This window comes from Neofelis nebulosa, chromosome 1 (genome assembly GCF_028018385.1).
Source record: "Neofelis nebulosa isolate mNeoNeb1 chromosome 1, mNeoNeb1.pri, whole genome shotgun sequence".
NCBI lineage: Eukaryota > Metazoa > Chordata > Mammalia > Carnivora > Felidae > Neofelis > Neofelis nebulosa.
Window position 1 is genome coordinate 25513358 of NC_080782.1, and position 27679 is coordinate 25541036.

The 27679-nt window shown below is 36.6% G+C and overlaps 1 protein-coding gene across 7 annotated transcripts in view; it reads right to left on the reverse strand.

Moving 5' to 3' along the window:
- DROSHA (drosha ribonuclease III) overlaps positions 1 to 27679 on the reverse strand; it is a 125727-nt gene that overhangs the window by 56978 nt on the left and 41070 nt on the right. For 6 of the 7 annotated variants that reach the window (XM_058716500.1, XM_058716509.1, XM_058716469.1 and 3 more), the window contains 6 exons: positions 27184 to 27265; positions 25949 to 26023; positions 16003 to 16172; positions 8723 to 8847; positions 6988 to 7087; positions 5445 to 5552 (listed from right to left, as the gene is read on the reverse strand). In XM_058716500.1, coding sequence (XP_058572483.1) covers positions 5445 to 5552; positions 6988 to 7087; positions 8723 to 8847; positions 16003 to 16172; positions 25949 to 26023; positions 27184 to 27265 — 660 coding nt within the window. The remainder of the gene's footprint in view (positions 1 to 5444; positions 5553 to 6987; positions 7088 to 8722; positions 8848 to 16002; positions 16173 to 25948; positions 26024 to 27183; positions 27266 to 27679) is intronic. The other variant, XM_058716491.1, reaches the window with a different exon arrangement.

Genomic DNA, 27679 nt, shown 5'->3' on the forward strand with positions numbered 1-27679 from the left:
GTTACAAACTTCCAGTTATAAAATAAATAAGTCACAGAGGTAAAAAGCATACCAGAGGGAATACTGTCAATAATACTGTAATACACTTATTGTGGTATTTCATCATGTATACAGTTGCTGAATCACTATGTTGTATACGTGAAACTAATTTAATTTTATGTCAACTATACTTCAATTTTTAAAATAAGGTATACGACTGGGGAGAAATACATTCCAATTCAAAGACTTATTTCTTCAATTGAAAAATGGTCTGATTAAGTCAGATTTCTATGAACAGAATTTACTCTCTAAAAGAACTATTAAATGTTTGGACAATCCACTTACAATTTTTTTTTAATGTTTATTTATTTGCGAGAGAGAAAGAGACAGAGTGTGAGAGGGGGAGGGGCAGAGAGAGAGGGAGACACAGAATCCAGAGCAGGCTCCAGGCTCCAGGTGTCAGCGGTCAGCACAGAGCTCAACACAGGACTCGAACTCAAGAACCATGAGATCATGACCTGAGTCGAAGTCAGATGGATGCTTAACTGACTGAGCCACCCAGGCACCCTTAAATAATCCACTTACAATAAAAAGAGACAGGGAGAGAGACACCACACTACCACTTAAGAGTAGGCTGCGCAAAAAAATACACTTACAAGTGAACAGTGCCATTCAACAGAACGTCCTATGATGATGAAAATATTCTGCATCTCTGCTGTTATAACAGGCAATAGCAAGATGTGTCTAATAAGGGCTTGAACTGTGGCTAGGACAACTAAGAACTGAATTTTTAATTTCATTTAATTCTAAAAAAAATATTTTCATATTTATTTATTTTTGAGAGACAGAGCACAAGTCAGGGAGGGACACAAAGAGAGGGAGACACAGAATCCAAAGCAGGCTCCTGGCTCTGAGCTGTCAGCACAGAGCCCAACATGGGGCTCGAATTCACAAACCGTGAGATCATGACCTGAGTCTAAGTCAGACCCTTAACAGATATCCAGGCACCCCTAATTTCATTTAATTCTAATTAATTTAAGTTTATAAACCCATGTGTAGCCAGTAGTATTGTATTAGACAGCAGTTTATAACAATGTATAGGATATACAAGGGAGAGAAGCACATGTTAAATGATACCATAAAGTTACAATCAGCAAAATTCAGATCAGATCAGACCGCAGGAACACTACCATTACTGAACACGGGATTTGAGTTTCTTCAACAACAAAAATTTGCAAGGAAAACAAAGGGAAAATGGAATGAGAACTTAGGGTAAAGAGACTTAAAATACATCAACTCATCGCAATGTATGAATCTTGTTTGAATCCCAATTCAAGCAGACTGACACAGATCTAACAGACAGGAAAACATGAACACTGGCTGGTATTTGATATTACAGAAATGCTGCTGATAACCACTGAGGCCGTGTGAGGACTACAGAGTTCATTACACTTTTCTCCCTGACCTTTTATATGTCTGAAATTTGTATAATAAAAATGTAATTTTAACAGTTCTCTATCAGGCCAGTCAGCCATCAAGCAAAATCTCCTTTTCTTCCATTACGAGAAGCACGACATCTCCAGTTCAAAAAAATAAAATAAAAAAATCAAGTACCTCTCATTGTCCAAAAATTTGTTATCAGTAACTGTGAAGCCATATGTCTCTCAGAGGTATAAATCTCCATTTTCTCTCCCAAGTTCAAACTTAGAAAATGATTCCTTCAATGTGTTGTCCAAAACTCTTAATCCCTAGAGATATTTCTTTACACTGTTCAGTCCCCTTGATAAATCATGAAGCGAGAGTATCAGTTATTGTGATCCAGCAAGGCAGCCCTCCATTCCATTCCAGAGTTACTATGGGAAGACAGCACAGCTATTAATGCATCCAAATATAGCCCTGGATCTACCCAGTACAAAGACCAACCACCACAACTCAGCTTGTCTCCCTAGCACCAACAGCAATTCTCCATGCACCTGTGCCTCCTTAGTTTTCTCAATGAGTTCATCTCCCCAGTTTGGGATAAGCCTTATATGGGCTATATAACCATAATGGTGGCAGATTCCTTGCTTCTTTTTTGATGTCTTTGTTTGTCACACTTATCCATTCTCCATTCTTATGGTTCAGTTTATTGATTCCCATGGACCATCTACCTCCTTACCATAGCAGAGGGTACAGGCACCTACTCCTATAAGATACCAATTCAACCTCAGTGGGCAGAACCCCACTCTTAAAATACAGATCCTGTAGCAACATGCTGCCTTTCTTCCTTTTCTGAGTCCTACTGTTGAATTTTTCAGCCTTGGTTTCAGGTTTTAATTCTTGCTTTTTTTCCTCCCATGTTACCTAGAATTCACTCTAATAAACAGCAACACAGAATAAATCTTTCAATAGTTTGTCTCTAAACACAGTTTCAAGTCTGCATTTAGTTCACATGTAATTATAGGTTACAGGCCCACACCTAGCTTCCCATTCCTCCTCACATTGGTTGGAGCATCAGATAGAATTTTCTAACCTCGTAACAACCCTGTAACTTCTCTGGTGGGAGGTTATACATCTAGAATAAAGGGCTGGTACTTAAGTTTCTCCACCTCAGATGTGTGACAACAGTTTCATCTCAGAGGCAGCAAGATAACATCAAAAGGCTTTTGCCAGCAATCTAGTAGCAATTATTACTTATGAACAGTGGGTTCTACATCAATGTGTTACCAAATAGAGAATCCTTCCCCTGCCCAACCCCTGAGAATTTTAGAGAAGTGTTTTTTTTTTTCCCCTTAAAATTAAGTGTGAGGGGCGCCTGGCTGGCTCAGTCAGTTAAGCATCTGACTTGGGTTTCGGCTCAGGTCATGATCTTGTGGTTCGTGGGTCCAAGCCCTGCATCAGGCTCTGCACTGTCAGGGCAGGGCCTGCTGGGGATTCTCTTTCTCTCCCACTCTCTCTGCTCCTCTTCTGCTTGTGTGCTCTCTGTCTCAAAATAAATAAATAACTTAAAAAAAAATTAGGTATGAGTCTACCTATTCACAGGCTTCAGGATTACTCAAAGTATTCAGTGTATAATTTCATTTAACTGCTCTTTCTCAGATTCTTATTCTTCATTACCAAACATACTAAATGCCTTTAGTTTGAATGTTTTAAACTGCATTATTACATGCCACCTGCCATCTGATTTCAGGAACACACACAAAAAGAAACATTTATTCTAGGATAAGAAATTAAATAAAGCCAACATTACTTGTAAAAAATAGGATTGGAGACTGGAAGCATGGCTTCTAAACAGATGGCAGTTGTCTTTGGGAGAGTGGGAGTCCTTCAGAGCAAAGGACTATTATTAGATCAAGGAGTACTCACCTTGGCAGGAGTTTTAATCAGGGTCCAATTTCTCTGACCAGTTAGTAAAAGGAATTAACTGAGTGCTTTTGCCTGCCAATCTCCAGACAGAAGGTTAAATATAATACATAAAGAGATGATAACCTAGTCCTCCAGCTACTTCTAATCTAGCTGACAAGCCAGAATAAGAAATCTGTGACACAGCTGAAGAACACAGAACTGCAGTGGAAAAGATTATTCAGCACCCATATGCACGCATTTCACTGAAAGAAAGGGGGGGGAAAGGGCTCTTTGTTTTATTTTAATTTTATTTTGTATTTATTTATTTATTTATGCACTTATGTATTTATTTATTTATTTATTTTGAGGATAGGGAGAGAGGCAGAAGGAGATGGAGAGAATCTTAAGCAGGCTCCAAGCCCAGCACGGAGCCAACTGCCCAGCACAGAGCAGAGGTGGGGCTCAATCTCACAACAAGTGAGATCATGACCCAAGCCAATCAAGATCAGATCAAGAATGGATGCTTAACTTAGTCACCCAGGTGCCCCAAGGGCTCAATACTTTAAACAAAATTGTGTCCAGTGGAACAAAACTGCCTTAGGGCCTGCTACAAGGGTGGAAATCAATACAACAGGATACTCCCTCCACTCCCACCACCCCTTAGTTATTTTCTATCTTTTTACAAATTAGGGCTCTATAGGGTTTTGTCAAAAAAAAAAAAAAAAAACCACACACACACACACAAGTTTAAAACCCACTGAACTGAAAGATCTCTAAGGTTCCTTCCAGTTTATAATGTTCCACAATTTTATGATGTCTCTATCAATTCTGACTTATCACTGAAAGCACCAGATTTTGAACAGATTGTTGAACATTCCGCATATTGTTCTTATAATGTCTACCTTAGGATGACGTTATGTTGGTTTGGGAGAAACTGAAAACCTGGGTATCATGGCTTCAAGTGGCTTTAAGAAAGAATCAACAGAGATACTCACTCCTGAAAGTACTTATGGTAAAAAAAAAAAAAAATTGGTCAGTTAACAAAGTAACTGAAGACTTGGTAGATATAGGTGGTTGCCACTGTTGGCAACTATTCTCAAACTATTTAGTAACACTGCATCAATAGCAATTAATCTTAACACAAAAATATGTAGCTCCAGACATCACAACATAAATGAATTACACAGCAATACATTTAATGATAAGATTAAATCCCACTGTTCAATATAATAATTAAATGCCAACACCGACTTAAGGAAAAAATAAACCTCATTATGATGAAATAAATTCCTAAGACTGCTTGAACTGATTACAATATATACTACCATCAAAACAGAATTAAGTGGAAGCCTGTAAGTATTCTTCCAAAAGCCTGAACACAGTGAACTACATTACTTGATCCCTGCCTGTGTACTCATTTCTGCTACTGTAATTCCCATGGAGCATAACCAGTACCAATTATAACAAAAGAATCAAGTGAAGAACCCAGGGAGATGCTCGGTTTTAGGAATCTCTAATCTGGTATAAATTCCACTCATAGGGAAAACAAAAATAGTTACTAGTGAGACAGTCATATATAGCTGAATTATTCTTCTATTAGTTCACCCATCAAAAACTATTATCATTTGGCTCAAATATGAAATTTACACTGATTCTGTTCATTAATGCCTTCAATTCTCTAAAGTATAAGTTTGAGTCATCCGTCTGGGAAGTTTGTACACACCACCTTCAGGAGTCTGCCTGGAGAGCTGCTGGAGCTCTTTTCAGAAGCACCCACACAGGTGCTGCGAACAGGCGGGGGCATTTCAAGAACAGACTTGCCTTCACGCAACATGCAGAGACAGAATTTAGTACTACTAAGTAACTGCCCACCACTGCGCACATGCACACGTGTACACACGCAGTGGCACACACATACACGTGCACACACACACACACACACACACAAAACTGAACAAGACAACATGAAAATGGACACAAAAACAAAACCCAAACAGAAAACAATTTATGGTTGGTGTTCCATTTAGCTATAAGACAGTATGTTCTACGGAAATTCATGGAAATTAGGGAAACTTCAGTGGCAGATGTCTTTTAAAAAAAGAGATATATAGGTATAATTGTGTTCTCAGAGGCGTCATCACCTGACAGACATCAGAACGGATGCCAGTTTTCCAAAATCCTTGACTACTCAGCTCCACTGTTACTTCTCGCCTCATTGTATTCTTCTGTCGTATTTTTTGGAGCGCTTCCTAAAAAAGAACTCATTACAATAAGTAACCTGACAGTTGTAAGGTAATATTAAGCCAAACATCAAGCATTAGACTATAAGCTGGATTCACTGAATATCACCCTTATATTCAGGTATTCAAACCTCTTTATGCCAAATTACAATATTTTATTTGAAATGAAGGCCAGGATCCTCAAAGCCTTGGGTGTAAGTCGGTCTTTCCTGGTAACTACATAAGAAAAAAAATCTAAACCAAATCGACTATTCTGGTGAGTTCAAGTAAAAAATGACCTTGTACTGATAAACAAAATGTGATGTTTGGGACTTAAAATCATCATGTAAAAATTATATTTCTATCAAGCCTTATGTTAAGCATTTACATCTAAGAAAGACAATCAGTAAATTAACCTGCAACCCACCTAATTCTAAAAGTTGCTTCTAATTTGCAAAACCCTTACAAAAACTCTTGCAGGGGTACATTTTATTTTAAAAAGACAATGATTCAAAACTTTTGCAAGACATAATCAAGACTTTGCAAGACTCTTCCCTTTTACTTCCCTTCAAAAAACTAATTATAAAAAATAATTTTATATTTGTATGCTTACTCAATAAGAATCTCACAGGAACTCATCTCACAGGAACTCATAACAACAACTACTGCACCACTCCCACCATTAAGTGCCTACCACAGACCAAATACCATTGGGGGGAAAGTTCAATGGAGTATTTCAGAAGTCCACACAAGCACCTATTTCCCTGGGTCCACCAACAGAGAGAAATTTGAGTCAGCCTCTCTTAGCCTTGTTTCCCTCCTTTTTAATGAAGATGTCTGGCTCAAATCACAGGAAGTGGACAAGACCAGAATTCAAACGCTTTTCCCATCTTCAAAGTCTGGTTCTCTTATACTACCAAAGCAGAATAAAACTTCAATGAGATAAAATCTATGTTGACATTGAATCCACTTATTCTTAAAATTATGAATTAAGAATTAAAACATAAATAATCCTGGAATACAGGGATAATACTACCCATTAGTAAAAAATATGGAATTTGGGATATAAAACCTTAGAAGTTCACCCTACTAAACTAACAGACATATGGAAGATAATCTTTTACAACCTTAAGATGAAGAAACTTGAGTAAGACCCACGTTGTACTATATGCAGTCTAATTAATGATAAAAAACTGACCTAGCAAGTTTTAAAATTTGGAAAATTTCTAAAAGATACATTTATTCCCAATCGTAGAAATCCATGAAGAAACTGGCCTTTTTAGGGGGAAAATGCTTAGATACTGAAAGATGGAAAAGAAAATCAATCTATATACCAATGTGAGGAAAAAGTATGATATTTTTAAGTGTTTTTCCACCTTATTCTAGAAGAATGGTGTAATGCAATAATCTTGAAATAAATCTGAAGCACATCATCATTTATCACAGAACAGGATTTGATACCAACCTCCCTTTGTGCCAGCTTCTGTTTGTCAGTTTGTTTAACTTTGGGACTATTTGCTAGGAGGTGGCGAAGTTTCACATAACTCTTCCACAGTTTCTGGTACCTAAGGAAAAGGACAGACAGACATCTCAGACAAGGAGTATGAGAATCTGAAGTGCAATAAAACCAGTTGTTTTAATAGGCCTGCTGAATCATAAATTACATTCTTTTGGAGATCCTTAATGGTAACAAACCTTCATTCTAAGGAAGGATATGATTTGGGGGCAGTGGGGCAGGATGACCAAGAGTCATCTGGAACCTAGTAATTAAGTTCATTATTATAAGTCTGTGTTGAAAATGAGGTGTCACTATATGCCTGAATCTCTCTGGAAAGAATTCCAAAGAAACATAAAAACCAACAGAAATATGTATCATTTCTCATCATTACCTATTTTATTTAAATATGTACTTTCTGAGGTTGTTGAAAGAAAGATCCCTTACCTAACAAGGATACTGTCAGTCTCTGAACTGCCTACATTGAAAATAAAAGCTGGAGAATATTAGAAAAGAGAACCCCATCCATGCCAATACCCAAGCTACACAGATGTCTCCATTTCTCCACTGGAGAAGGAAAAAGACGAATGGTGTGCACCAATTTGTATTTACCATGACAAAAATAAGCTTATTTGTTGCAGCCAAATATGGGATAAGCTGGCTCAGTGTAAAGGATCCTGTTAAAGCGTCCTGGGAATGAAGAGAAATGCGGTCCTTTAGCAGCACACAGTCCTGCCATCGGAGAGTCCACGACAGCCTATCACATTCTACTAACATTTTTGACAAGAAGGGACTTTCAAAGAATTTTGTCATATTCAAACTGCTCCTTTCTTGGCCTTAGCTGGGTCTCTCCTTTTTGGTAACAATTTTTTAGAGAATGGAGGAAAGAAAGAAGTACTTACACAGTGCCTGGTTCACTGCTTCATACTTTTATCCAAAGGGGGGAAAAAAAGAACAAAACCCTTTAGCCTCTTCTAATGTATCAGCCAGAATTGTATTTATGAATTGAAAATCTCCCATGCCCTTTTCTCCCATTATGAATCCTTAAAAAAAAAAATTAAGTCAGGAAACCATTTTTTCGTTTGTTTAACGAGGTAGGAAATCCAAACACTTCTGAAGAATATAATGGAACTATTTCTATTCCCACACATCCTCAGCTTCTCCCAGAAAAACACTAACAAGCGAGTTGGAAAAACTCAAACGTGGAAAGTAACATCAATTCTAAGAGTCAGAAGTCATGCCTTCTCCTTAGAACACAACCTTTGACTTTGCATAGGATCCTGAGCTTATTAAGATGCCTCCCAAAATAGAACTCTGCATAAATCCGGCAGTGCTAGGAACCAACATGGTGTTACTTTCCTCTAGAGTACACTGGAAAAGTAAATAATAATAATAACAATAAATATTATAATGATGAATAAAGGAAAAGTTCCTTAAAGGTTAAAAACATACAGGACTCATGTTGACCAAAACTGCCAAGGATAATCCTATTGAATAATAATTACCTACAGTCAAATCAATAGAGAAAATAATTCTTCAGGAGCTACCAAAACGTGTTTCATTTGGTAACCTAAATTTGGAAACATGGCTCATTTCAGGTCTTAATTTTTTACAAAGAAAGCATCCACTAAAGGGTATTCCTCTGCTAATTCAGCTGTTAGTAGAAGGTGAAATTGGCTATGACAAACACTGAGAAATATCTTACTGTGGATCTCCTGCATAACTCAACTGTGCAGGGCGTATCCCAAAATGGACGATAATCGGAAAAGTAATCACATCAGGGTTGAACTGTTCACGATCCAGTTGATCAATGCGGACAGAGCTAGGTTTCTAGAGAGAAAAATCAAAGCCGTTTATTCCCATAAGAAGACTTTCAATATTGACTTTAACCTAAGTAAGGAAGAAATTAATCGGGTTTTTTTCTGGGAAAGCCTCATCCCCCAAGGGAAAATGTCATTTAAAATACTTTAATCATAGCAGCTATTCTATATAAAAACTATAATGTCATCCCTGTAAATGAGTCTATGCTATTTGGCATAATGAACAATGAGTCTGTCCTTTTTTGTAATCCACATAGAAACCTTTAAAAATTAAACTTTTAAAAGGACACCTAGTCAGATATAACTTTTCCTTAACCTCTCTAAAGACACAGGGGAAATATTCCACATTACAGGGAAGAAATGTGCTGGCTTATTCTGTTTCATTTCACATATCAAATGAATGGCTTACTTCTACTCAGGGTACACAGATGCCTCTCTCCATATTTTTTTCCATTAGTTCTCTATGTACCTTGTTTTTTCCTTTCTTTTGTTTAAATTGCAGAATTCATATATATCATTATATTGGTTTCAGGTATAGGACATAATAATTCAATATTTGTATACACCATGAAATGATCACCACAGTCTAGTTAGCAACTGTCACCATACAAAGCTACAAAATTTTTTCTTATGATAAGAACCTTCAAGATCTTTTCTTGGCAACTTCCAAATATGCAACACAGTATTACTGACTTATACTCACTATGCTTTACATTACATCGCCATGACTTATATATTTTATAACTGAAAGTGTATACCTCTTGATCCTCTTCACTCATTTTGCCCACTCCCCTTCCTCTCTGGCAACCATCAATCTGTTCTCTGTATCTAAGTTTGGCTTTGCTTTGTCCATTCATTTTGTTTTTTGATTTCACATGTAAGGGAAATCATACAGTGTTTGTCTTTTTCTGGGACTTATTTCACTTAGGGTAATACCATCAAGGTCCATTCATGTTGTTGTAAATGGTAAGATTTTATTCTTTTTTATGGCTGAGCACTATTCCATTGTGTGTGTGTATTCATCTACTGATGAACACCGATTTTTTTCCGTATCTTGACTACTGTAAATAATACTGCTAGAACATAAACGTTCATATCTTTTTGAATTCGTGGTTCTGTTTCCTTCAAATAAATACTCAGAAGTGGAACTCATGGGTCATGTGGTATATTTTCAGTTTTTTGAGGAACCTCCATACTGTTCTCCACAGTGACTGCACCAATGTACACTCCCAATAGTATACAAGGGTTACTTTTTCTCCACACCCTCACCAACACTTGTTATTTCTTGTCATTTTGGTAATAGCCATTCTGAAAGGTACAAGGTGACAATTCATGATTTTGATTTGCATTTTCCTAATGATTAGTGATGTTGAGCATCTTTTCATATGCCTGTTGGCCATTTGTATCTTCTCTGGAAAAACGTCTATTCAGATCTTCTGTCCATTTTTAATCAAATTATTTGGGTTTTTTGGTTATTGAACTGTGTGAGTTCTTTATATATTTTGGATATTAACCCTTTATTGGATATCTGATTTGCAAATATCTTCTCCCATTCAGTAGGTGGCCTTTTCATTTTGTTGATGATCTCCTTCACTGAACACAAGTTTTTCAGTTTGATGTAGTTCCATTTGTTTACTTTTGCCTTTGTTGCCTTTGCGTTTTTGGAGTCCGGTACGAAAACATCATTGCCCAGACCAATGCCAAAGAGATTCCACCTATGTTTTCCCCTGTAAGTTTCATGGTTTCAGATCTTACATTCAAGTCTTCAGTCCATTTTGAGTTAATTTTTGCATATGGCATAGGTAGTGATCCAATTTCATTCTTTCACATGTGGCTGTCCAGTTTTCCCAACACCATTTATTGAAGAGACTTCCTTTCCCCATTGTATATTCTTGCCTCCTTTGTCATAAATTAATTTACCATATATGCAGGAGTTTATTCCCAGGCTCTCTATTCTGTTCCACTGATCATTGTGTCTATTTTTCTTTTTGCTAATGCCATACTGTTTGATTACTATAGCCCTGTTGTATAGTTTGAAATCAGGGAACATGATGCCTCCAGCTCTGTTCTTTCTTAAGACTGTTTTGGCTAGTCAAAATCTTTTGTGGTTCCACACAAATTTTAGGATTGTTTATCCTATTTCTGTGAAAAATGCCATTAGAATTTTGATAGGGGTTGCACTGAATCCACAGATTTCTGTGAGCAATATGGACATTTTAATAATATTAATTCCAATCCATGAGCACAGAACACCTTTTCATTTGTGTCTTCAATTTCTTTCATCAACGTCTTACAGTTTTCAGAGGACAGGCCTTTCACTTCCTAGTTTAAATTTCCTCCTAGGTGTCTTATTCTTTTGATGTAATTATAGATGGGACTGTTTTCTTAATTTCTCTTTCTGATAGTTTGCTGTTAATATATAAAAATCCAACAAATTTTTATGTGTTGATTTTTTTTTACCCTACAACTACACTGAATTCACTTACTGGTTCTAACAGTTTTTTGGTGGAACCTTTAGAGGTTTTCTATATATAAAGTCATATCATCCACAAATAGTGACAGTTTTACTTCTTCCATACAATTTGGATGCCTTTTATTTCTTTTTCCTGCCTAACTGCTCTGGTAGGACTCCCAATACATGTTGAATAAAAGTGAGCATCCTTGTCTTACTCCCGATCTTATGTATTCCTTTAATTCTACACCTTTAAAATAGAAGGTATGGTAGTACAAAAACCAAATGGTTAAGCTTCTCATTATGTCCATGGAGAACACTTTTTAATTTTAATAGAAGCCTCATTTTTTTTATTCTAATACAGGAAGAAGTGAACAGGTGCTTCCTTCTTCAGTTAACATACTGTTTGTGAAATACCTTTCTTTCATCCTAAAAGGTGAAGTTTGTGAAAAGATGGTAAAAGCTATTATATAACCTCCTTGCTTATAATCCAGCTCTCACAGCAGTCCCTAATTAGAAACTAAACTCTTTGACTCAGCTGCTTTAGAGCCAAATGCCACAGAGTTGATCCACGTGGAGGCCAATAAGATTCATTCTGCCATACAGCAATGCCCACAGTCAGAGTCTGGTTGGTGGCCTGGTTTAACCAGGACAGAGGAGTTTCAATGGTAAAACTGAGAAAACGCCCAGCAACTGAAACAAGCTGGTTACCCTACCCATAATTGTAGCCCCACTCAGCCATCTGACAAATCCAAGTAAGTGACAAAATAAATACATCTGTGTAAATTCATACACATTGATTAGAAAACAATGTATACTTAAGTTTTAAAAGAATATTTAAATGTCACTTAACAGTCAAAAGTTCACTAGAATTTGGAAAAGTTGAACTCTGCTCTCAAAATTAATAAACTTCTTGGAGAAGATTTTCTAGAAACAGGTAACCTAATATGAAATTATTTAAACGCCCATCATCAGTAGCAACATGTTATTTATGTCTAAGAAATGTTACCAAGATTTTGTATATCTAAGCAGCAGGATACAGTTTTAAAAGAGGAATCGCACAACTGAAAATGCTAGTGAATTATTCATGTTTTCATGATTTTAAACACCATGCTATGGCATCAACCAAAGAAATTGTGATTTAAAATATCTATAGCATCTCTAAATTTACAGAGGGGCAAGATGAAATAAGTTCTAGACTTTGGCCACACCCTACAATATCCATCATACCAGCTTTGAGGAAGAATAAAAAAAAGTTCTTGCTAATGACCAAAGTATTCCCTGGCAGAGGCAAAGTGCCTCAGGAGGGAGATTAATTCTTTTAAGTTCTGCAGCAATAAAGTACTTAATGTGACCATAATGGCTTGAAAAATTTAATAAAGTCTCCAATATTCTTACCACTGGGTAATCTTTCAAAGCAAGCACTGCAGAGGATAAAATGTGATGCCATATCTACTCTGCTCTATTCGCAAAAGATATAATGAAATGATGTTTCCATGATACTGAATTTCAGAATATTTTCCTCCTTTAAACATATTTTTATTAATTTTAACATGTCACCAAGTCTGGCACCCAAACTTATCTTTCTTAATTTATTTCTGATTACTTCCCAACATAAACCTTTCATCCTGATTAATCTGGTTTCATTATCTTCAAAACTGGCCATTTATCCTTCCAAGTATATGAATTTATTCATGCCAATAAATTCTACAATTTCTCGATTCCTTAAAGACCTCCCTGTAGCCTTTATGAAGTATCCCTGGCAGCCTGGTCCAGGGATCCCGCCTGAAACTACAGGCCTTCTTGATTGGCTTTTCGACTGACTAGTCCACTGATTCAACAATTCATCGCAGACTACTTTCACATGGCTATGCCACAAGTTTGTGCCCGGACAAACAACATATATAATCTATGTACTTCACTAACACCTAGCTCAAACAGTAGTCCCTCAACAAAGGAGCTAAATGATAATCATGGCAATGGAGTAAATATCCTCAATGCCTTTGGCTCAAAAACAAGCAATGGATGAATCAGAAAAGCACTGCGGGATTTTTTTTTAAACTAGAGATCCTTGGGCCCCATACTTGAAGTATATATGGATGGGGACAGTCAGGGCATTCTTACATTTTCAAAAGCTTTCCAACTGATTCTAGGATTTTAGGAAATGTTAACCATTCTGTGGAAGGAAGCCCCAGGGTGAAAGTGTTCCCAAAGTGTCTACTACAGATCATGAGACTCTTCAGGCAGACCCACCAAGATGAAAAGGTGTGTCTCCCACCACCGTCACCCCCACCCATCCTCTGACCCCACTTTAAAACTGGCAGAAGAAATGTAAATTCATGCAACTATTTAAGAAGAAAAACCAAATTCACAGTTATATTGTCATAATGCTATGACTTATAGATTTTAGAGTTACTTTAACAATTATTTATGTGGCCTAACAATGTAATTGTAAAAACTGTATGATTAAGTTTTAAACAAGTTTTATGTTTAAACATATTTTTATTAAGCACTTTCACTGTCTAAATTTGTTTGAAACAATCAGTATTAGCTGGAATGTTTGATTTGTAAATAGTAACATTTTGTCTGTACAGATGTTACTGTCATGCTAGAAAAAGTTGATCCAGAGTTTTTATTTTTATGAATCAAGGCTATTAAACAATTTGGCAGCCTTTTAAAAACAACAGCTTTGTTTAAATAGATTACTGTTTCTTTACATAAAAATATTTTAATTCTCCATTTCTGGAAAACTTTATCCTGATAAGAAGCCAATATATAATTATTTTATGATTACAGTAACATACTTTAGAGAAAAAACTTTTAATTCATATAAATATACAAAACAGCATTTTCTTTATAAGAGAATCTATTTAACTTTTGACTTTCTGCTCTTAATATTTTCATTTTTACTTCAAGAATTAACATTACAGGCTAATTTTTAGAAAAAAAAATAAGAAACAAAGAAATGGAAATATTGGTAATAAGCATGGCAAAGGATCAATGAAAAAGGACAAGTATCACAAAAGAAAATTAGACAAGAGATAGTAATAGGTCATTATCAAAAGAAAACATGAAAGGCCAAGAAACATTTAAAATACCAATTTTTGCTAGAAACCAAAATACATACTGAACTACATAATTTTTCCCCCGGGTAAATTGATAGTATTTTTGTTAATCTAGTACACTATAACCAATATGGAGACATGGGCATGCTCATTTACTCCCGGTCAAAGTGCAAATTTTAGAACCTTTCTAGAAGGCAATTTACAACATGTATCAAAAGCCTTAAAAACGTGCGTATCTTCAGGGGCTCCTGGGTAGCTCAGTCAGTTGAGCATCCAACTCTTGGTTTCAGCTCAGGCCATGATCTCACAGTTTCATGAGTTTGAGTCTCCTGTTGGGCTCTGCACTAACAGTGCGGCGCGTGCTTGAGATTCTCCCTTTCTCTGCCCCTCCCCTGCTCACACTCTCTGTCTCTCTCAAAATAAATAAATAAAAACTTTTTAAAATGTGTATATCTTCAGCCTACTAATATCATTTATGGGACTTCCTCCTAAAATATTAAACGGACACATAATCAATGATAAATACATATTTATGTATATATGTGTTTATACATGCATATACAAATTCACTACAGCACTATTTGTGACAGCAAAACTCTGGAAGCAACCTAGGTGTCCAATAATAGGGGGTAAATTAAATAACTTAGGAGCCTTTTCAAATTATACTCATAAAGAAATTAAGACTATGAAAAATTAATTTTGTGGTTGTTTCTGGAAGAGGAAGAAAAGAAAAACATCTGAATATTAATATTTAATTGTATGATGCCAATTTTGTTTTAAAACAATATGAAAGTCTCTAAAGAGGTTAGAAAAGTAAATAGTAATATCTCTGGAAAATGGAGCCATGGATAATTTTTATTGTCTTCTCTGGGATGTTTTCTCTATTATCTTAATTTTCTTTTTTTTTTTTTTTCAACGTTTTTTATTTATTTTTGGGACAGAGAGAGACAGAGCATGAACGGGGGAGGGGCAGAGAAAGAGGGAGACACAGAATTGGAAACAGGCTCCAGGCTCCGAGCCATCAGCCCAGAGCCTGACGCGGGGCTCAAACTCACGGACCGTGAGATCGTGACCTGGTTGAAGTCGGACGCTTAACCGACTGCGCCACCCAGGCGCCCTATTATCTTAATTTTCTATACTGAAGTATGTTACTTTTATACTCAGAAAAAAATCAGATATGAACATATCTAAAAACTTTTAAATTCTCCATAATGGGCAAAATTTACTAATCAGAGAAATTTACTACTCAATATGACTACCTTGTCAATTTTTTTTTATTTACTAAATATTTAAAAGGAAAAACTACTTGGGGCACCTGGGTGGCTCAGTCATTAAGCACCTGACTCTCGATTTCAGCTCAGGTCATGATCTCATGGTTTGTGGAATCAAGCCCCACAATGGGCTCTGTGCTGACAGTGTGGAGCCTGATTAGGGTTCTGTTTCCCTTTCTCTCTGCCCCCCCCCCAAATAAATAAATAAACATTAAAAAAATAAAATGAAATTTAAAAAAGGGAAAATTATTCAAAAGACAAGAATGAATACTTAAAACTTTTAAAATGTTTTGTTACTGTTTTTGTCAACATTCAAACCTGGAAAGAGTCTCAGAACATGTAATTCAGTCTCAGAACGTGAAAGCACCAGAACATACCGTTCCAGGGTTGGTGACGATCATGCCTTTGCATTCTTCTGCGTATTTCTGCCATTCAAGTTCTTCCCACTGAAGCATATTGGCGATCTCCTCTTCGGGAACCAGAGCTTTGCTACACCGTAATAAGTAAAGGAGAATCTGGTGCATGGACAGCACTTCCTTTCCTCCATCTAGAGTAGGAGTGGAAAGAGAGGGAAAAATAAGGCTACTTAACAGCCAATCATCAGCCGAATAAGGAAAAACAAAACAATAAGGGGAAAAAAGGACATTTATAAAAAAGTAATTTAGAATTTACATTGTTTAACCAGGTGCCAAATAATACAAAAGCCATTTGTTTCACTGATGAACAGTGCTCATAAACCATCTCATTTACTAAAATGGCAACAACAACATTATAAATGATAAAAGGCTCCATTTGTGAGGCATGAATATAAAAAAAGTGCCTACCTAAATAAATTTAAAACCACCTAGCATAAAGAGCCACAGTTTATAATATACAGAACTATGTCATGTCTTAAATATTTTATCATTCCTTCTAAGGTAACAGATGAAAGCTCTTTAGAAGTGATGTTACTGTCTTAAGGAAATTCTAAGCTTTTATGGGGTATTTATGGATGTTTCCAATAAGCTATTGTTGCATTATGGTCTAATTTTTTGGTGCTAATGTGCTGCACCTGCCGTGATGAATAGCACTAAAAAGCCTGTACTAATATCATGAAGATCATTATGGAGTTAGTACACGGAAAAAATACCAAGTACTCTGAGGCTTACAGAAGCATATATTACCAAGTACAGAGCATAAAAACAACAAAGGACATAATTAAAGTACCTTGGAAAGAGCCAATTAATCTGGTACTTGATGAACCAAAGACATTAATATAATGTGGCCATTAATTTTGTGTTCACATGCTTCTGCCGTCTCTTTGGGCTTAACTTCTTGACCAATGTATGCAACCACCTTGTACCCCTTTTCTTTGCCTAATCTCGACCCAAGGAAGGACAAGAGGTCTGAAGGTATGGGGAACAATGACCACCCTCCCCAGGTCAGGAGATATGCTAGGAACTGCAACATAGGGCCAAACACTTCATGGAGAAACAAGGGGACCAAGATGATGGGGATGGGTGGGCACAGATGAGAGTGTCCTATTTGTGCTAGAGGGATTAGTGGTACCCAAGGAATTTGGGTTACTAGAAAGAGGATAAAAGATCTTTATATAAGTTGCTGTGAGATAAGAGCCTGGACAGGATTACACATCTGAGAAAGAAGAAAGTAAAGATCAAAATTCCTTTTTGACCTGTATTTTTTTTTAAATCTCAGATGCTGTTATGGAACTGGACAGCATTGCTGCTCTAGAGCTACTATATATGTAGGCATGCATTCATTCACTAAATACTTGCTTATATGCAGTAAGTATTTACTGAGCACCTATTATGCAGCAGGCACTCTTCTAGACCCTGGAGACACAATGGTGACCTAAACAGCTAAAACCCCCTATATTCCAGAGAAGGGAAAGAGACCATAAAAAACAACTACACGACAGAGCAGGTCAAGATGAACATGCTTCCGTGAAGCAGAATCAAAATGGGCAAGGCACTACAGCTGTATTTAAAATGGTGGTCAGGAAACAAGTCTTCAAACAGGTGTCATGTGAGCAAAGACTAGAAAGAAGCAGAGGAACCCACCATGCAGCAATCTGGGAGAAGAGTGTCTCAGACAGAAAAAAACAGCAGAAGTCCTATGGAAAGCGGGACCGATATGTTCTAGGAACTGCAAAGAGGCCACCGTGGATGGAGTGAAGTAAGGAACAGAGTACGAAAGAGGTGGCAGGGAAGTCAGATCTTGCACAGCTTTTACAGAGCACAGTAAGAGCTCTGCATTCTATTCTCACAAGGGAGCAGGGTTTTTACCATTATGTGTCAGGCACTACGAGTGGTCCCCTGTCACAGCCATGGAAAAAAACACAAGCTCCAGGTCCTCAAGACATATATGTAAGCTAATAATGATTAATCACAACAGTTCCTAGAGGAATCTTCGTAGATAGCATTCTGAAAACAGAGTCCCCTTAATCAAAGATACAGAGTCTCCAAAAAAGAAAAAAGAAAGAAAGAAAAAAGAAAAAGTCCAAGAAGTGACTAAAATACAATCAACCCACATGAGGACATGCTCCACCTACTGATTCAGAATACTGCTCACAGCAGCGAAATCTTTTTATGCCTCATGACAAAACATCTGCTTTAAATCCAAGAGTCACCTTTGATTAACAAACTTCCACTGTTAAGGGCATATTTCTCAGAGTCTGTCCCAAAAAAACATTTCAATCTCCCTGCATATAAGATGTCTTCCTCAATCCATGATGTTCCCCTCTTTGCTAAGGAGCCCGGCAAAGCCACAATGCCTCTCTGTCTGAGCCCCCAGTGGTCTCTACTTCCAGGGGGTCTGAGGCAAACAGATGGACAAAAGAACTTTAAAACCAGAATACGCTGATGTATGCTACATGTGTATACATACTGAACAGCAGAGAGAAAGGAACCCTAGAGAGCCCCGAGAAGAACTACCACACTGACTAGATTCACTAGGAACCAAGAAAAGAACAAAATAATATTTGGCTCATAATCTCTACATTTGGTAGTACCCCTAAAGAGAACTCTGAGCCTACAAGGATCCAACAGAAGCCCAGGATGCCATAGGAAGGTGGAGAGTGTTGTTCTAAGGATTAGAAAAAAACACTCAGATTTTATTTGGGGAGACTGGTGTACGGTGGAAGGAGCAAATACATGCAACGCCAGGTATACATACAAAAGAGCACTAGAACCTCCCTACTAGCAGTTACGGAGGGCTGACTTCCTAGCCCCGCAAAGAGAAGTGAAATAGAATTTGCAGCTACGAGCATGGAACTAGAGGGTATTATGCTAAGCAAAATTAGTCAGTCAGAGAAAGACAAATATCATATGACTTCACTCATATAAGGACTTTAAGACACAGAACAGATAACACAAGGGAAGAGAAGCAAAAATAATATAAAAACAGGGAGAGGGACAAAACATAAGAGACTCTTAAATATGGAGAACAGAGGGTTACTGGAGGGGTTGTGGGAGGGGGGATGGGCTAAATGGGTAAGGGGCATCAAGGCATCTACCCCTGAAATCACTGTTGCACTATATGCTAACTTGGATGTAAATTTAAAAATAAATAAATAAACAAACAAAACAAAACAGAAATGAAATAGACTAAGTGCTATGAATTTAAAGCAAAAAGTCTAAAAAACCAAAAAGTATTGGAAGAGGGGAATACCTGAGCCTACAAACCAAGGGCAAAGCCCAATTTAGGAGAATACCAGCAAGATAAAGAAAAAAGGCTACCAAATGCTCCTAAGAATGCTTTTACCTAGTTCACATACAAAGCTGCTAATGAGAAAAGAGAGCTTTATAGCAGCATCAAAACTAGAGCCATGTAAAAACATACACATCGGTGCAAAGTCGGTGATGCTGAAGGAGAAATTGTAAATCCATGCTGAAACCTGCTAAATATTTTAAATGGCAACTAACACCTAAAAAGATAGGTATTTACCACTGTGACAAAGCAGAAACTCAGGACAGATAACCGGAGATGAAAGGTTTACCCAGGGGAGGATCAAGGCACTACTCCAGGTCCAGTACTGGGGCACAATCCTTGTGGAATGTAAGAAAAGGAAGATGAGACCAGAGTCCTGCCAGAGCCTGCAGGGCAAGGGCTGCATCCCTCACACCCAGCCCGGTAAAAAAGTCACTCCATAAATACTTGTGGAATGATTTTCTGAAGCAGATAAATAACATGGCCACTTGCTCGCAGACTGCCATGAATTTACTAATGTTAATGAATTGGCTCTTTTGGTTTGTCTGTTTTGCTACATGTTTATGTTGGGGATTTATGGAACTATGTCACTGAGGGCTAGGAAGTAATTTTTATCTCATTGGCTGAGATAAATAGGACATGATATAAATGAGAAATGAGAGCGGGTAAGCTAAGGTTAGCAGGAATTCTGCCAGCACTGGGACTGGAGCTGTGACAACGGCTCATTATTCGGGAAGAACTGGAGTTTGTGTTTCGGGGAATGAATCTGGACAGTCATTAACGAACTGACAGACTTTATAAACTGTTTCTCAGAGACCCAATTCTCTCAGCTTATATTGCTTGATTATTTATATGGGGGGGGGGGCAATTTGTTAGGGAATCTGTGTTAAGAATATGGCTGGTTAAACAAGTATTTTTCAATGGTGTAATAGTTATTTTAAGAACTATAAAAATACCTTCCTCTTTCCTACATGGAGAATAACTGTATAACTGCATTATTATGTTTCCTGTATATTCCTGCTAACATGTCTTCACATAATCTCAACTTTTGAAAATGTGTATTAACAGGTATTTTCTAAACTCCCCCCTCAAAAAATCACTCTCCAAATAGAAAGTTATATTAAGATGCTATATCAATTGATGTTTTTATCTCACTACACTTGGCCCCCTGGGAATTTTGAGATAGTCTCCCCCTCTGGCTCTCTCTCAGCCATGCCTTGAAAACTGCTTCTCCAGAAGGGGGCAATTTCCAGAAATCAATTTGCAAGGTAATAAACAGATTTGCAAAACGGATTCAGGAATTCCGAGGGTTTACTACAGTGATGATGTAAGCAATGACCAGGTTTCCCAGAAGTACAGCTTCCTGTCTTGAGTTATACCCTGCCTTGGCCCCAGGTAGAGCAAGAATAAAACCTTTAATTCAAGAAGAGCTCTTATCAATAGTCTGGCTACCAAAGGTAGAGGTAGGGATTGGAAAGAAACAAAAACTTGAGAAAATCCTTAAAATCTCAATAAACTAGTTGCTCTGTGATTTGACTCCTGGTAAACTGGCCTGCATTAAATAATCCTTGGTTTAAACTATAAGCTTAACTTTGGATAAATCTGTATGGAGCAAATGAAACCGCTGTCTTCAAAACTGTGTAAACTGGGGAACTAAAGAAAAATTATGATGACTGATACACTGTCAATTAGATATAATAAATTGATATAAATGAAAAGTAAATGAGAATGAGAGGATCATGAAATACGTGAAATATATGAAAGCTGCTCTTTCTCATAAGAGTTCAAGTAAGATGCAGATAATCACCATGAGATTACATTTTGCCTGTCAGATAGGCAAACTATAAAAGACATAATATCCAATGTGGACAGATACATAGAAAAAGGATACTGTTAAAAATGTTGGTTAGAACTACCTATTATGTCCTTTCTAGAGAACATGTGGGCAACATCTTTCTAGATTTAAAATGTGCATACTGTCTTAACAAATAATTTCACTTCTAGAACTCTAGCTCATAGAAGATGTACAAGACTATTGTTGAAGTATTTATATGTACTGGAGAAAAGAACAGAGATCTCTAAAATATTCGTCACTAGAGGAACTGTCCAAAAAATTAATGTCCATTCATACTACAGAATGCTATGAAGGTGTTAAAGAATAAGGCAATGTATTTTTATAGCGGATGTCTGAAATAGTCAAGTAAAAAAAGGCAAGCTGTATAACATATTTAGTGTTATCCCACTTGAAGAAGAAAAGCATAATTTTCCCTATATGGATTAAAACGAATACAAACCAAACCATTTATAGCACCTACTCATTTTCACCCTTCTAGAAGGGGATGTTTACTTTTTTGCTTTACACACTTTTGTATTATTTGTGTACATACACACACACACACACACACACACAGTTGAGCCAATAAAGGGTAAAGGTAACACTTCAATTCTGTGAAGAAAGAATGATCTTTCCAATAAATGGTGCAGGGTCAACTGGATGTCCATATTTAAAAAAAGGAATCTTGATTCTTATACCAATTAGAGAAACAAATTTTGAGACATATTAAAGATCTAATTTCTAGAAAATACAGGAGAGTATCTTGATGACCTTAAGATAGGCAAAGATTTCATAAACAAGATACAAAAAGCTCTAAGCATAAAAGGAAAATTGGGTATAGACTATGTTAAAATTAAGAATTTATGTTCATCAAAAATCACCATTAAGATAATTAAAAAGCAATCAACAGAGGAGGTATTAGCAATCTATACATCTCACAAAAGTCTCATCTATAATCCATATACTATATACCTACAAATAAATGAGAAAAAGGCAGACATCACTGAGTAGAAAAATAAGCTAAAGACTTAAACAGACACTTCAAAAGACAATATCCAAATAGTTAATATATGAAATGATGCTCCATTTCATAAGTCATTAGGGAAATGAAAATTAAAACAATAATGTGATACCTCTGAACACTCAACAAAATGGCTAACTTGAAAAAGAAAGAAAAATGCCAGGTGTTGGTGAGAATGCAGAATAACTTGAAAGGTCATATAATACTACTGGTGGGGATGGAAAATGAAACAACCATTTTGGGAAACTGTTAGAAATTATCTACAAAGCTTAATATAAACACAACCAAAGCTTCTATTCCACTCTTAGGTATATATCCACAATGAGAAAGCAAAATACACACTCACCAAAAGGCATGTACAAGTATAACGATGAACATATGTATGGTATCTGAAAGAGCCAAAAACTGACAAAACCCAAGTGCCCATCAATCACAGATAGGTTGAATACATCTTAGTCATACCATATAATACTATGCAGTAATGAGAATGAACCAACTACAGTTAAGTATAACAGGTGTCTCAAAAACTCTTAATGCAAAATAAGACAAAAATAAAAAGGAACACACAATTATAGCTTTTATCATTAAAAAACAAGCAAAGCTAACATGGTGATTTTAAGTCAGAACAGAGGCTACCCTTGAGGAGCAGGGAGGTGACTGCAAAGGGGATCTTGGATGCTGATAATCTTGATCTGGGTGCTGAGTACACAGTCATATTCACTGTGCAAATTCACTGAAGTCTTATATTTATGATATGGGCATTTTTCAGTGTTTGTGTTATACTTCAACAGTTTACTTTTTAAAAATGAGAGACAATACAAGGGGCACCTGGGTGGCTCAGTCAGTTAAGCATCAGACTTTGGCTCAGGTCATGATCTCACAGTTTATAGGTTTGAGCCCTGTAAGCCTGGAGCCTGCTTCAGATTCTGTGTCCCCCCCCTCCCCCCCCCCCGCCTCTGCTCCTCCCCCGCTCACACTCTGTCACTCTCTCTCTCAAAAATAAACATTAAAAATTTTATTTTTAAAAATGAGAGACAATACCAGAGAACATTTGAAAGTACATTCACTCTTATTAGTAACAAAATACAGGAATAATTAACTAAGGCACTACTGTGATCAATTAAAGTCAGTAAACAAATATTTATTGAGTCCCTGCTATGTGCCAAGTAGTATGTTAGCACTGATACAAGACAGACACTGCTTACTCCTTAGCCTCATGAAGTTACAGGAAGGAAGGAAGGAAGAAGTGAAGAAAAAAGGAGGGAGGGTCCAAAATGTGAAGATGACTAATAATGCATTTTTCATGGCAGCATAAACTGATGCTATTCTTTAGAGAAGAAATTTGGTACTATATACCACATTCTTTAAAAGTGTCCATCTACTCAATGAATTAGTAAAAACTAGGATGCAAATCATACATTAGTATGATGACAACTATGTAGAAACAGCCTCTGCACAAACAACAATAAAAATATATATTCAAATGTTTATTCACCATTTTCTAAAAGATTTTAATGAAATCGTATTGTGGAAAACAAATCAATCATAATTTGCCACCCAATACCAAAATGCATTTTATATGTTAAATATTTTTCTGTATCTTTCAGGGCTTTTTAATATATATATTTCCAAAAGGAAGTCCAAGGAAAAGTAAATCCTGCTTAAAAATAAATCAATAGACCTTTTTCTTTATGACAAACTAAATGTTATCCCTACATAGTTATAGGAAACATTTTGTAAGAGTTCAAATCCCACAAAGTAAATATCTGACATAAGATTTTTCTTTAAGATGATTTTAAAACTGTCCACTTTCTCTTAGAATTTGTTTGGTTATAAAGTGCCTAGAGGCAGATAGAGAAAGGAAAGGCTTTCAACAAGCTCACTCTAACACCATTTTCTAATAAGTTCGTTGCTAAAGTTCCATTATAAAATCAGAGATACATTCACATGAAAAGAAAAAAGGACTTCTCAATAAAATAAAACCAGCTGTACAAAGGAGAAAAGCTTTTGAATGCATTTTCCAAATGAAACTTTCCAACAAAATAAGCATTAACAATAATACCAAAAATATAAGTAACGCTACTCTAAAATAAAAATAAGCCATTGTGACTGAGTGTCTCAACTAAGGGAAGGGTATCAAGGACAAAATCTTGAGGAAAATCTAAACTAGAATGAGTAGACAAGAAACAAAAGCCATAAAAGACAAATCAGAGAGCTAGGAGGAAAGCGAAAAGAGCTCAGCACACAGAAGAGAGGGTCAAGAGCCCAGGTACCACATCAGGGAAGAGACTGAAACTGATGTGGTTTTTGGGAGGATAGCTTTGGCATCAGCAGCTGCAAGGGGGTGGGGACAGAGTTAGAAGGGGTAGGGCGCCCACGCAAAGCCAGGCTGTGTATGGACCAAGGTCTGACAGGCTCATACGAGGGTTCTGAGGCATGGGGAGGCAAGGTCTCCAGCACCCAGGAGGACAAGAGGCATGAGAAGGAGAGCATGAACACAGGGCTGACCTCCTGAAATTGCTGATATGCAGATGTGGGCAGAAAGTTTACACTCTGAAAAGCTCCCCAGATGAAACTGTAGACCACAGATCTATTGCAGCAGCTAATTGTTTTTCTCCAGTATCACTGAGTGGCCCATATACAGAACAAGAAAAGGCAAATGGTCAAACTGATATTTCAATGGAGGTTGGTGGCTAGCACAAGGGGCTGAGGTCAGTAGAGCTGAGAGATAGACATCAGAACACAAGACTGAAGAGAGAAGGCAAAGAAAGGTGGCTCCACACAGGGAGAAAAGGGAAGACAGATTCAGGTAGAAGCAAACAGACTAGGGCATAAGAGGCTGGAGGAATAGAAAGATGTCACCAGAAAGTGTGACGCCACAAGGAGATTCTAGGGATGAATTCATTTAGGTAAAGATTTTGCAAACAAAAACGCATCCAAAACGCATCCATTGAAAACCTTGCCATTTTTAAAAATGCTAAATAGAATACCATATCGCATAGCTGGACTCTTGAAAAAAAAAATGTAAAACTTAAAATACTGCTTTAAAAAAATTAAAGGGTCTCCTGGGTGGCTCTGTTGGTTGAGCGTCTGACTCTTGATCTTGGCTCAGGTCATGATCCCTGGATCTTGGGATCAAGCCCCACATCAGGCTCCACACTGGGCATGGAGCCTGCCTGGGATTCTCTCCCCCACCCTGCCACCCCTCCTCTGCCTCTTTCCCCACTCGTATTTTGTCTAAAATAAAAAAATAAATAAATGAAAATTAAAAAGTAATACACTTACTTAGTGAGAAAATAACTTATTTTTTCACTATAAAATGCATAAAAGCATGTGTCAAAAAAAATAGGAAAAAAACCACCTATAATACAGTATATTAATATACCTATTATTGCAGTAATTTTTGCCTTAGTTATAATCATAGTGCATATAAAATTTTATACCAATTGTTTTCCAACTAACTATATGCATTTTTTAGAGTCATAGTTTTCCCATATTAATTTTAATACTTTCATGATATTTTATCTAGATCTTCAAAATTTATAAATCGCTTGTCCACTGCTCATCTAATTTGGGGCTATCATATATTATACAGGGGTACAAATCAGAATGTGTAATTTTACATTTCATTCCTGACCTAAGAAGTAGATAATTAACAGTATCTGAGATGGGAAGTTGTCCATAAAGATTGAAAGGAGAACGGCAGGCTTATTTTCAGATGCACTATCACACTGGGTCACTGACAAGCCAAAAGATTTACCTGGAAGAAACCTCACAAACCGTGGCATGAAATGAAATCTTGGGCAGCAGGGAGGACTGTCTTCAAACAAAGGGCCTAAAGCAAACAAGTGAAAAGGAAAGAAAAAATAAATAAAACAGCCTTAGAAAACAAACGCTGCGACTTAATTCCTAAGATTTATGACAACCACAACAAAACACCACCAGAGAAGTAGGGACATAAAAAACACCATCCCTTCTTCTCCCCAACGGCTCAATCAATCATGTGGTAACTGCCACAAACACCCAATGAAGACTGCAGTTAGGGGAGTCCCCAAAGTCAGAGGAGAATAAAGGCCCCAAGGATATACCTAGTATATGACATGTACAGGAAAGCTATTTTTAGAAATCCAAAAATATAAAGACTTGTTATAACTGAACTACTGCATGATATAATATGCTTGTATTTTAATTCTGTTCTACTTTAATCAATACAACTGGGGGGGAAAAGAGAGAAATGCCATTAAAAACTTGGTTTGAAAAGCCATCCATCAATACACTGTTTTAAAATTAGGTAAGTCAATGACTGATGGAATACAGATACTTCCAAAGGAATGAACAATTATCTAAGAACTAAATTTTGGGGGTGCCTGGGTGGCTCAGTCAGTTAAGCAATCATGAGCTCACAGTTCATGAGTTCGAGCCCCACGTCCAACTCTGTGCTGACAGCTCAGAGCCTGGAGCCTGCTTCAGATTCTGTGTTTCCCCCTCTCTTTGTCCCTCCCCCATTCACACTCTGTCTCCCAAAAATAAATGTTAAAAAAAAAAAAAAAAATTTAAAAAGAACTAATTTTAAACTGATACAGCTCAAAGTGTATGTGTGTGTTTTGAAGGCTAACCAAAATTCTGTTTTAGTAAACTGTCATCTTAGAAGAAGTTTATTACAGTAAAGGTCAATAAATTTAAAATATTAACTAATGAGATTTTCCCTAGTGTACATAAATCAAGGTAGTTACTCATAGTAACTGGTATCATCTTCTGAGGTATCATCAGATAATGGATAATGGTAATTTTAGCTAATGAACATTGTCAAACTGTATTAAAATAAGAACTTATTCACATCAAATGATAACAACTGTTCTTATGAATAATATACTTTTCCCTGGGTATTTCAAAAATAAGGGAAATTTCAACTGTTTCCCCACTTTCATAAGTTTTTACACATATTACAATATTCTTTTATAAGCACTATACTTTTCTTTATATCCTATTATTTACCTTTAAGATTCCAGTCATACAATTCCAAAATATCTCTGAACAGGAATAACGAAAAGAGCTCAAGTCCTTTCACACAAAAATTCTGAAAAATAAACCAAAATCAAATTACTATACTACAGCAAATATATATCAACGAAAGATTCAACTTGTCCTAGTCAAGTGTCTTAAAAAATGTGTATTAAAACTATACTAAAATCATGTAATTTCCTAAAAAATATGGCCACTGTCCTACAAGAGCTAATTGGCTGGCTATATAAAGTAGGCAATAATGCCATTAGAATTCCTACAAAAATATGAACTCAGCCCTTCCAAACGTACAAATAAAATGATGTGAAATTTAAAAATTAAAACCTTGTATTTTCCTAATCCACTTATAAATCTCAGAATTAGAATCTCCTAGGGACTTTTTGTTAATTCAAACTACACACACACACATACTGACAGGCTCTAATAGGTTTGTCCCCCAACCCTACCCCTGCTCACCCTTACCCTTCAA